General features: G+C 35.1%; 1 protein-coding gene across 1 annotated transcript in view; it reads right to left on the minus strand.

Annotated features, from left to right (window-relative positions):
- Positions 1 to 13,158, minus strand: part of LOC134841709 (potassium voltage-gated channel subfamily H member 6-like) — a 633,879-nt gene that overhangs the window by 90,602 nt on the left and 530,119 nt on the right. The window contains exons 6-10 of the mRNA XM_063857742.1: positions 10,267 to 10,516; positions 9,505 to 9,644; positions 9,212 to 9,430; positions 9,107 to 9,121; positions 3,444 to 3,532 (exon numbers count right to left, since the gene is read on the minus strand). Of these exons, the coding sequence (XP_063713812.1) occupies positions 3,444 to 3,532; positions 9,107 to 9,121; positions 9,212 to 9,430; positions 9,505 to 9,644; positions 10,267 to 10,516 (713 nt within the window). The remainder of the gene's footprint in view (positions 1 to 3,443; positions 3,533 to 9,106; positions 9,122 to 9,211; positions 9,431 to 9,504; positions 9,645 to 10,266; positions 10,517 to 13,158) is intronic.

Consider the following 13,158-nt stretch of genomic DNA (forward strand, 5'->3'; position numbering starts at 1 on the left):
CAACATTTTCCAATTGGCTGCATTTCAAGGTATTGAATACCTTTTGAATGCTATTCGTTTCATGTGTGAACTTTTCGGCGTTCGAGATAGTCGGGGATGCTTCATCGACCCCATGATAACAATAGTTTCTTCGAGTTGTTCATTTCTTGGAGGCCTGGTTGTAGTTGATTCACGGTTGGCTACAGCATCGACTTTTTTATTGATAGTCTCAAGTGTATTGTTAACAGGATTTCCATGAGAAGCCGAGTAACTTGCGTTTAGAATAGACTCAGAAAGTTCGTTCACTGATTTCACAATGTGAGGAATAGAAGAGAGGTGATGTTGCATATGTGTGGATTTACGTAATTGCGAAATAGATTCTCGCAAAAGGCACAGCAGACTATCTTTTTTTTGAGGTGCAAGAAGTTTCTTGAATGTGTCGGCATCTGCATGTAACAGCTCATCAATGGTGGGGTAATAGTCTCGTGAGGCATTTGACGGCGAGTCTCTATGTAGATGTTGGTCAGACATGCTCAAGAGCTGCACCCGGGCTCGTTCTGAACAGCAGGATCGAATGCAGAACTTTACCCAACTCTTTCGTCTTCTTGGTTTTATAGGGGCTACTACTGCTGCCCGTAACTCAAATTCTATCTATTTAATAAGTTTATCACAAGTCGAGCGCCGAAAAAAACTTAGCATCTGAAACCTGCTATCTTAATACACTGGGAATCCAATTACCTATCTTGATACATTGGGAAATCTATTCCCTATCTTAATACATAGGGTGATGACCGGATACTCTATAGCCTATGTTGATACATGGGGGTCATCACCCAACACCCACCCCCACTTCAGCCCCAACATATACTACTCAAGAGAGCTATGCCCGAGCTTCAGGCACTTCGACACTTCGGGCGGCCAGAACCAGAGGTCGATTGAGGTAGGTTCAGTCCGGTTTTTAGAGAACTTGACGAAAGTTTGAGTGGGGAGAAAGACAGTGAAGACAGTTCGGAGATGGGATGGGGGGGGGGTCAATTTCATTGCAATAAGTGCTTAAAAATGAGCCTTAGCCCAGATCATAGCTACGCTTAAGCGCTCCATGTGGATCAAGGAGCCAGTTCTTCGGTCGAGGAAACTTCAGAATAGTGCAGTAAGGAGACTTTGGGGGTGGGAGCATCGTGTTACGTTTTTCGTATGGATGCGTTTTCCTAGTTGTTTTAATTATCAAAAATGAAATTGCTTCGGCCGCTGCTATCAACTCGCTATCAACTGCTATCAACTCGTTGTTCATGGAAATTGTTTCGTCGAGTTAGTCTTTAAAAGTTGATTTAAAAGTCTGGGAGGCGAAATCTACTCATGGAAAAACGCAAGTTGTGTTAGTACGATAGTCGTGGACCATGTTTGCAAATATCACAACCTCAACCTCCCAACAACAGGGAGCGCCGATTGATTGCGAAGCCCGGGTTTTTGGGTTCAGAGCGTCTGAAGCCGGTCAGGCAGATACGTCTACTATTAAATAACCAATGCTAATTAGCCAATGCTAACCCAACCAAAACAAAATAAGCTATTGCTGAGTGCGCCCTTGAAAGTCCGATTTTTAGATTAGTAACTCTGCCATGGTGGCTTCATTATCGTCAAACAGCATCTGTTCTCCGCTTTTATTGTAGCTACAATAAAAGCCGAGAACAGATGCTATTGCCAATGCTACAGATCATGACTATGGCAAAGTGCCACCAAATGGGCATTTATACATGCGAGTTAGTTTGGAAAAAGATGATTCAAACTATGACATTACTTTCATTATCTCGCTTGAGCAAATAGTAACCACAATAATACTAACCCCTGAAAGTACTCTGATAGCCTCCAATTACAAGGTTGGAAATTTCAAATTTTGAACAAAAAAATTCGTTACGTTTTCTGAAAACTTTTTGAAAAATCACAAAAAACGTCATATCTCGAAAACTACAAGGATTTGAGCAGTCTAATTTGGAGGCGAGATTCGCAACTCCTGAGAGTACCCTGACAGCACACAACTATAGGGTAAGGCATTTTAATTTTGAAAACAAAAATTACGTCTATTTTTTTTGAAAAATTAAATTTTAATTTAGAAACAAAAAGATATTTAAAAAAATAGAAAGAAGATCGATAAGAAGGATTGAAAAAGAAACCGAAAAAGGTTCAAGAAATTTAAGAAAAAGGAGGATCGAAAGAAAAAAAAAACATCGAATAGATTGAAAAAAAAAAGATAGAAAAAAAAGATCGAAAAGGAAGGATTGAAAAAAAAGATCGAAAAGATGGATAAAAAAAATAGGAAAAAAGGAAAAAAAAGATCGAAAAAGAAAGATAAAGAAAGATCAAATAAGAAGGATCGAAAAACAATAGAAAAAAAAGATAGAAGAAAAAGATCGATAAAGATAATCAATCATCATCAAACATAATCAAATAAAATGAAAAAGCAGGAATACAAACAGAACAGACAAGACTTAATTTGGCCTCGAAAAAAAAATACTGAAAAATTATTGACTTTGCGGAAAACTAATTAAAAAACTTTCTTAAGCATTGCAATATATGATATAGCTTAAACGTGAAAAAAATCTTCCGTTAAACATGCAAAATTATTATGCTTAAACATGGGAGATAGCTGTCACTCGCATTTAAATATAGTATAGATAAATAAATTACACTTTCGAAACAAGAAACTGTTCACGTTTTTTTGCGCAATTTCCATGTTCGTATTTGGAGAGTGCTAAATATGTAATGTTCAGCAGATGAAAACAAATTGAACTCAAATAGTGCATATATACCAAAGTTCATTCATAAATGCATAAATATGTATGAATGCACATCTGTAGTTATTAGAGACTTTGAAGACTTTTCCTAAAAAAAATTGAAAAAAATCAGAAAAAACTATTTAAGAGTCTTCACTACTTTCATTACTTTAAATTAAAATTGAAAAAACTTTTGCTGAAAAAAAAACGAACAAAAAATCAGCAAGACCTATATAAGAGTACTCACTACGTTTATTACTCTTAAACAGTAATCATAATCATAATAACAATCAAAAACGACGCTTTACCCCGTATTATCAGGGCTTTGTTTGCTTTCATCTGAATAAAGTTTTGAGTTCAATTTTATTAACACTTGCTTATCGAATCATTTCACAAACTTTAAGACTTTCTGAAAAACCACAAAAAAAATAATCACGATCCTATTTAAGAGTCTTAACTACGTTCATCGAGTCTTAGAAATGACAATCATGACAATTTTCCATTTAACGAGATCATACCAAAGCCAACAAGTTAATTATATTCGACCTTAAAATTTTTTTAAAGATAGGCCTCACAATACAAACTTACCAATACAAAGCTGTATAGCTACCACCTCCCAATCTAACGAAAAAGAAGCGGTTATTGTTTTGTTATTTACAAGTTGCAATGACTAAGATAGTTATTCGGAGTACTTACTCGTAGGTCATTCAAGCTTGCAGTCAGCTTATTGATGGACTCCGATGATATTCCCAGTCGAAATGAAGGACGGCGAGGTCCATTGGGCACTAAAAACAAACTTCACTGATATAGGATTCAATCTTATTTATTTAATTGGTTTATTGGCTTTAATTTATTTAATTGGATTTAATTATTTAGTGCTTAATCGCGTTTTGAGAGGCATAAAAGAAATAATTGAAGTTTGATATGAAAAAAAAAATAGATAGAAGAAGCATTGTAACAAAATTGAAGGCTAGTAGGCCGATAACAGTAGCCTAACAAATAACAAAGGGAGAAATATTTAAAATTCAGTCGGCTTACAACAACCAACACAAACTTCGAATAAAACGGGAACCTAAAAGGCAGAATCGCTCAAAATATGTGTGTTCCTGAAAATTTCTAACAGAGACCTCCAGGAGATAACTCGTCTCCTGTGCTAGGCCTCCGGGAGATGAGTCATGCGAACAAAAATGTTCACGGGAAAAAGTCTTGTACCCGGTTGCAATACAAATGCTCTCGCAACTGTAAATAGTGAAAAAATAGCTGTTAGCGTCAAGAAATGCAAGGAGACAAAAAACAAATATTAACTTTTTTGGAAATATTTTAAATTGAAATGTTAAAATTTGAAAAAATATATTTTGTTTTAAAGCTTTTTGAATTTCCAGAATTTTTATGACTTATAGATTTTATTAAAATTAGCCCATATTGAAACTGAGTGCAAAAATGAACCTACCGTGTAATGCACCTCCGGTGCTTCGAATTTCAGACAACTCATAAAAAAACGGCATACAATGGAAACATATTTTAATTCAAATTAAAAAAGTTTTTTATTAACTCAAATTTTCAAAAAGCATAAAAAATCATACCTGGAAAACTTATAAAGCCTTCAGAAATGGTTGGAGTCCAAAATTGCAACCACTGAAAAAACCTAAGAGCATCCCAGCGTAGGGTTGTAGAGTTTTTTAAACCTAAATTTCCCTAAAGTCATAAGAAAACGTCATATCTCGGAAACTAAAATGATTTAAGCATTCATAATTGGAAGCACGATTCAAAAAAAGAAATCGTCTAACTATAAAAATGAAAACTGAAAGTGTGAAAGTGTGAAACACTTGCTACCCTCACAGTACCCAATTAAAAATATTCGGGTAATCATAACTGGAAGCCAACCTCCCATCCCCTGGGGAAACCAGAAAGTATCCTACGATTGGGTTGCTAATTTTAAACTCACTGAAATAAACACGGAAACTAAAAAAAATGGAAAACAACGTTGTTTCTCAATAATTAAGACTTGAGCAGTCATATTTGAAAACAAGATTCGCAAACCCTGAGAGTACTCTGACAGCTGCCATGTACAGGATTGGGAATTTCAAAATTTAAGCCATTTTTCAAGTATAAGTTTTCTGAATTTTTTTTTTAAAAATCATATAAAACGTCATACCTCGAAAAATAAAAGGATTTGAGCAGTCATTATTGGAGCCAAGATTTACAATCCCTGAGGGTACCCTGACAGCTTCCAACCGCAGGGTTGTGAAATTCAAATGTGAAGGTCTTTTAAATTGAATTTGAGTTTTCATAATTGAAGGCCAAACTCGCAATTCCTGGAAAAACCCTGAAACCATCCCACTTTTAAACTCGTTGAAATACTGAATTCAAAAAAAAATGCCGAAAAAATTCTCGAACATTGCATTATACGATATAGCTTAAGCGTGAAAAAAAAAATTATTTTGTCAATCCTGCAAAAATAATATGTTGGGAAAAGTTAAACATTGCAAGGTAGTGAATCATGCATAAAAAAAAACTTAGAATAGATAGAATTTCATCCCGCTGAATTTCTTAAAATTAAACTCTTAAACCAGAGCCAATCTTTTCGCGCCGCTTTCACTTTCGCAGTAAGAGCGCGTAAACTGCCATCCCTTCAGTACCTGAATTAAAATTGAGTTTAAGCAGTGCATACACGAACAGTGGCACTCGTAAGTGCATTACTCATAAGTGCATTACTGTTTAACTTCTGTACATATGGCCTATATGTTTCTTCGCTGCCTCCGTTGACACTTAAAAATTCGTCAAAGACTGAACGACACAGACTTCATCCACCGTCGAAAAAAATTAGCAGGTTGCTATGCAAAAACGAAGGATTACAGCTTTCGTTGGAAAAATGATAGAAAGTATCATGTGCGGATTTAGGGGTACGATAGCCAATTTTGGCTATCTAACTATATATGAAGGCGCCGTCAGAGCCAAATTGCACCAAAGTTTTAGAGTAATTTAGACAAAAGGCAGTTAAACAAACTGGTTTATTCTTGTTTCCCTCTTTTTTGATTTTAAATATGAAAATCTCATTACTTGGTAGATTGCTACGATAAGTTGCATGCATGGTAACAAATGAACTCCGGGAACATTCGGCCTTCATATATAACCTTGTAAACTCATTGCCTCAGGTATATTAGAACCAGTTCTAAACTACAATTTATAATTGGATATAAATAGAATTATAGTATTGATAAAACTATCACTATAAAAAATTACAAACTAACCAATCATATTCCATCTCTAACACTGACACTTTTTTGTAAAAGCTGAAACTACTTGTAATTTCAGCACAAAAAAAAACAATTTGAATAAATTTTAAAATTCAGTTGTTCTCCTTCTGGATAAACTCCAAGAACTAACTCGCGAAAACCAGTAAACACTAGATCTATTGAGATTAGGAGATATCACAGTAAGAATAAGATTGGTATTAGACTAAGAAGTTGCACGAATCTATCCGGCCGAAAAAAGATAGCGTGGAGAACAGACGGTGTACCTTATCTGAAATTACTCTATGAGTACAAACCAAAGGTCATAACTCAATATCGTCCAATTTTGTTAGTGATGGGATAGTTTTCTTAGATTTCCAGCAACTCGAAGAACGGAACAAAATTAACTTTTTAAACAAACATTTCATATCACAGATATAAAACACAATATCGTTGGAATACCATTAATTACTAAGTACAGCCTCACTATTAAAATCCTAAAAACAAATTACATATAAAGGATAAATACACAAGACAGAATAAAACATCACTCACATTCTTTCGAAGATTAAATGAAAAACCTCCAATTTATTTTCCAAATTTTACTCTATATACAACCAAGGAAGAAAACACCTGAAACCATTATCAGGATATGTATACAACTTCTCAATAAGTCAAGTCAATCAATACAACATAGATCAAAATAAATAACGACTATATATGTCCGACCTTAAACTCAAACCAAGCTATAAACGTTTTCGAGTAGCAATCTCATCAACCAAATACACAAAAAAAAACAAGTTCAGATATAATTTCTTTGCTCGAATACAATAATTCCCCATATAAAATAACGTTACCCCTGGGACTTTTAGGATATTGTGAAACCAATGCAACAATTTCTCCCACAGTAGAAACAGCATATCGAGTAATTAACATCTTAAAATTATTAGATACATGTCAATATACAATCCTCAATGAAGAAACATTAAATAACAATATAATTAGTGACTCAAAGCAAAAAACAGACTATTTTACAAAAACACCCTAGTTTAAACCAACATTCAAATTTCAGAATATACCACTGAACAACAGAAATTTCTTACAAAGCTCAATTTCCAACACTCGCAAATTACACAAGAAATTGAACAATTAGCAGAACTACTACTTAAATACCCAATGGTTTAAGCTATATCTAAGTTTGATGTTGGAAAAGTAAATTCACCACTTCATCTACCTCTAAAACTTGACGCAGTTTTTAAAAAACAACGAGCAATTAAAGTTCCAATTCACTTACATGATAAAGTCAATAGATTGCCAGATATCTTAGAACAATACTACATCATTTCTCCAGTTAATAAAGAAGAACAACCAAAAAGAAACACATTCATAAACCCAGTCATCATTCTCGCTAAGGGAAATCATTAGAAATTGTTCTAGATGCTAGATAACTCAATTCACTTATTGATGAATCTAAATGTAATTGGCCTATAGAAACAATTCAAATAACTCTCAATTAAATAAATGGGCAAATTTTTACAACAGCTGACATGAACAGGGCGTATAATCAAAATCCACTAGACAAACAATCACGACGCTTAAGACAATTCATTATTGGAAATCAACAATACGAATTTAATAGAATTTTCTATGGAATTTCCATAGGACCAGCAGCTTTTTCAGCATTCATGAGTAAAATCTTTCGACAACTTATCTGAAATTACTCTATGAGCACAGACCAAAGGTCATAGCTCAATATCGTCCAATTTTGTTAGTGATGGGATAGTTTTCCTAGATTTCCTGCTCTGAAAAAAAAGTTTGACGTGAAAAAGATCGAACTAAGTTAGAGCGGACCCCGCAAAAACTTTGTTTTCATTGATTCAGCTAGGGTCAGCAGATGAAAAAATTTATCAATAGCTGAATTGGACAAAACTTTCATTCTTTAGTATAAAGCGACTTAAATCAAACTATCAAGCCATCATTTCAAGTATGCAAGTCAATAAAAACAGGCATTATTTCCATGTTGCCAATCCCACGAACCCAGTCGCTTCCGTTAACTCGCCGCTAGCTCCAAGTGGGTAAGAAAGTTTCACTTAATCCATCTAACAATAATGCAAACTAGTTGTGATAAAGCACTTCGTTCATTAACAAATCAATGTTACCCAAATTAGCGAAAAAAGCTCGATTTATTTTCTTCTGCTGAAAACATACAATTTTGATTCCAGCGTAACATCTCAAGCCAACAAAACTGGCATCATCCCCATATAGCCAATCCCACGAATTCAGTCACTTTCCTTAACCATCGGCTGGTCCACATGGGTAAGAAATCTTAAACTAACCAACGTTCAACTACTTTTTAAATAACTGCCCTTTTAAACGAGGATATTAGGTTGCTGTGTAAGTAGCCCAGCATTTTCTGACCCCCGAAATTTTTATTGTTTTGATTTTTTCTAAATTTATTCCTGGTTTCCATAAATATTTTTTTGAAAATGTTTATTCATAATCTTTAAGAGGAGATTGAAGGAATCAATGAGCACTGATTGGAAACATATTAGAAAACTCGCACAGCAGAATTATATTAAAAGCTTAGTCTGAAATCTCCAGTCTGAAAATCATTAGTAATAACTAAAATTTTCATCAAGAAAAACGAAAATAAACAGACCATTTGCGGCTGAACGGCTTTCAAATTTGCCACACTTGACCACCTACCAGATTTCTGCGAGGTATCCAAAATCAGTTTAAAAAATTTACCCTTCGCAATAGCTCCTTTCCACATCGTGAAGTGGTCGGGACAAAAAAAAAACGTTTCAATTGGTTTTCAATTTTAACGAGATTTTCATTTTATTTCAAGTGTACGTTTCTCTTGAAAATCAAGTGCACAACTTGGTTATACGATTGCATACGTCAAAATTAGTTTATGATTCCCCAAGCTTCCACAAAAAACTCGTCCGTAGAACTCACTTATTGATACTTATCAGACAATTCAAAATCATACAATCGGAAACAGACAGACATCAATTGTAAATGCAGAGGATACTCAGGAAAATCAATTTAAATTATTTTTCGAGCAAACAACTTGGTTGATCAAGAAAATGAAAAACAGTGAGAAAAAATTAAATTCCTACTTACGCATCTCTTGGTCAGCTGCGAAATCGAACCATTATAAAATCGTTAAAATCATATTCAAATGACCCAAATCGGTTAGGTTTTTAATGATATTAGATTATTGATTACCTGCTAGTAAAGACTGACGTTGCTCTCCCTGCGTCTCTTCCTCGTTTGAGTATGAGTCGGGGGAATGTGACCTGGTCCGATTGACAGGCATCTTCTTGGGTGGTCTGGGCTTTTTCTTTTTCTGCAGCTGGAAATGTTCTGGTGTGTCAGATGCATCTTCACAGCTGCTGTTTACAGAGGGCCCTTTAAACTCCACACGCGGCACAACTGAACTTGCATCTGCAACACATAGAAACTTCACAGGCCATTAAGATACATGCATCTTTACTCCAGGAAGGATGCAGGATGCTTACGTTTTCTAGGAGATCCGCTGCCTTCCAGTTTCTGCGGCAAAGAAAGGTCGCAAGTATTGGTGTTTCGTTCATTAGGACCCCTTTTGTCGAGATCAGAGCGAGTTACCTGACGCTGCCCATTCAAATCTTCCGGCTGGTCTCTGATAACAACAATTAAACACCGACGTAGCTATAAGAGAGAATCAGTGATTTTAAAAACTAAAAAAAAAACAGATAGTTTGAGGAAAAGCTAAAACTGATCACACGTTTTACTCAAGCCAGGACTTTGCTGATACGAGCAGTCTTGCTATAACAATTAGTGACCGTTTTGGAAATAGTGACGGTTTTCCTCTGATTTGGTCCTAGTGAAAAGTGCTGCAGCAAATTTCGAGAAACCATTCACAAAAATTACTGCCTTATATTTTCGATCAACCAGCGAGTCATTTTTAAACTACTGAGACCCAAAAATTAGTGAGATATGATCAAATTGTAAAATATAACTTAAGAAAGCTGATTAAAATATGAAAACCTAATGATTGCGACAAGAAATTACTACCGAACAACTCCACAAAAAACAATGGAAAAAGATCATCATTACATTTCAGAGCGAAGGTTTAAAAAGGAAACGAAGGCACGGTTTTAAGTATACTATACGGTAAGCACTAATGCTTCACTCTAAGGCAATGGGTTATCGATTTGCTGAAATTTTCATGCTGGCAACCCTTTTCCGCCCCTTCCGTTTACGATTTCTGGACATAAAATAAAAATTCAAACTCCACTTGCCTATTGTTCGATTCTCTATCGGGTACCGTCGTGATTTCCGTCGATTTTTTTGTGGTCTCAAGAAGAGGCTCTTTGGGAGCATTTGAAGTGTGTGACACAGCGGAAACCTTCTGACCCTGAGTGGGGTTGCTTTGACTTTCTTCAGCCGCGCCGTCTGGACCCTCTTTCTCTTGATTCAAGTCCCCTTCTGCTGTAGGCTTTCGCTGCAACTGAGATGCCAGTGGCTTCAGAAACTTCAACTGGGAACCAACTGAAACAAACGCAGCTTTTTAGTTCATGGCACAAAACCAATTTTGTTCCTGGGCCATGATATCTACATTCCTGAACCACTAAGGTCACATGAACAATTACTACAACATGCAAAAACGAAGCACAAGAACTGAATCCCAGTGACAAAGTGGATTCCGTTCAAAGCCAAGCGTATTGGGGAAATAAATGTAAAATTTCACAAACAAGTGAAAGCATAAAAGCAGTAAAAAAAGTTTGACTATACGAGTACAATATAAACACTTAACTCAAAAATAGCACCACCAAATTCGATTTTCAAGACAAAACCAGTTTCAAAAACTAGAAATATGATATTTCAAAATAAGAAGCGTTATATTGGACTGCTCTATCAGTTCAAAGCATGTATGACCAGACTGTCCTTTTAAAAACCATCAGGGAATACCGCAACTATGGATCAATTCTGAGTAATAGCATGCCGAAATCTAGCCAAAAAAATTCCGTTGCATTAAAACTGGCATTCATTTTTTTAAACTAACAAAGCAGACTAAAAGTATTTTCTTTCGGTATAAACTTTATGATATAAAAATTCCGGTGGGGCCATTTCATACCAATTATCCAAAAAAGATCAATTTTCCGTAAGTTTACAGTTGCTTTTTCCGGATTTTTACGCTTCACCTTGAAAGCACACCTGGCTATGGAAAAATTCAAAATCATCAAAACTTTACCAAAAAAGATCGCACTTCACCAAAAAGATCAAACTTACCAATTTGAACTCGAAGAGGCGATATTTTCATCGTGTATTAAAATCTTTTTGCCGAAAACTTTTATCTAGACTAGCAAAACTGGTGAGCAGAAATAACAACCAAGCATAAATATCCAATATTTTTTTTACAAAAGCGAGATAAATTTGCAGAAAAACGCCATCACTCATTTTGAAATTCACTATTTGCCATTTGAATCATACCCGTTGGATGTTTCAACAGTTTAATCATCTCCAAAAAATTGACTCTTCAGCACATTCCCTTTCATGTAGTTAATCAGCCATGCTGTATCTTTGCTCAAAAACAGTAGCTGTTCTAAAATCCTTGATAGTAACTTCCGGTCATTTAGCATAAAAAACTTCATGGCTTTTTATGGCTTATTGTGCTTCACCTTAATACCAGACCTGGCTGGCACCCTACCAGCTTTCTCTAAACTGTCTAACATTGAACAAAAAGTAACCCTACACCAAATGGAAAACATCCAGACTACCAAAACTTGGGCAAAAAAGATCGCACTGAATCAAAAAGATCGAACCTACCAAATTGAACTCAAAAAATCGATAACTTAAACGTGCATCAAATCTTTTTTAATAAAATCTTATACCTAAATCAGCAAAATTGACCAGCATAAAAACGACCAAGCATAAAAATTCCGTTATTTTTTAAAAAAGCAAAAAATCTATCAGTACAGCTTCATCATTCATATTGAAATGGACTAATCGCCATTTAAATCATCCCCGTTATTTGTTTCAGATAAAAAATCAACCCCGAAAAATGTCTCTTCAGCACTTTCCCCTTCGTTTATTTAATCAACCATGCTGTATTCTTGCTCAAAATGATAACTGGTCTGAAATCCATAATCGTAATTTGCTGTCGTTTAGCGAAAAAAGACTAAACAAAAGCAAATTTTTGCACAGAATATTCGGACCACAATTTTTGAGCAAAAAGATTCCAAAAACATTTAACCAAAAACTTAGTTTCTTTATTAAGGTTAATTGCGCTTCATTTTGATACCACATCCTACGAGCTTTAGAACAAAAAATTGTAGAACAAAAAAACTCCAAAAGCATTTTACCAAAAAACTCATTTTTCCATAAATTTACAGTCGCTTTTTCACGGCTAATTGCGCTTCACCTTGACGCCACACCTGGCTGGCACCTTACGATCTTTCAGCATTAAAAAATATTTCATACATACAAAAGAAGATTTTAGCCGAGAAAGTTCGAGCCACAATTATTGAACAAAAAACTCGAAATCATTTAGCAAAAAAACTCATTTTTCCAAAAAATTTACAGTAGATTTTTTAGGGCTAATTGCGCTTCACCATGATAATACACCTGGCTGGCACCCTACAAGCTTTCTTTGAGGTGTCTAACACCGAGCAAAAAGACACCCTACACCAAAACTAAGAAATCCAAACCACCCGAACTTCACCAAAAAAGCTCGAACTTCACAAAAAGATGGATTTTACCAATTTGAATCTTAGGTGGATTTTAGTACTCGATATCTTCATCCTGTACTAAAATCGATTTTGCTAAAAACTGATAACTAGATTAGCGAAATTGGCCAGCATAAAAATAAGCATGCACAATTTTCCGTTATTTTTGGTAAAAGCGAAACAAATTATCAGTACAACGCAATCATTCATAATGAAATTGACTATTCGCCATTTTAATCAACCCCGTTGGATGTTTCAGCACATGAATCATCCCCGGAAAATGTCACTTCAGCATTTTCGCTTTCATTTATTTAAGCAACCATGCTCTATTTGTGCTCAATAACGACAACTGTCCTAAAATCCATGATCGTAACTTCCGGTCAATTAGCATGAAAAGACTTCATACATACAAAAGAAGAGTTTAGCGCTAAGTTTTCGGACCACAATTATAGAACAAAAAATATC

Source organism: Symsagittifera roscoffensis, chromosome 3 (assembly GCF_963678635.1).
Source record: "Symsagittifera roscoffensis chromosome 3, txSymRosc1.1, whole genome shotgun sequence".
Lineage (NCBI taxonomy): Eukaryota > Metazoa > Xenacoelomorpha > Acoela > Convolutidae > Symsagittifera > Symsagittifera roscoffensis.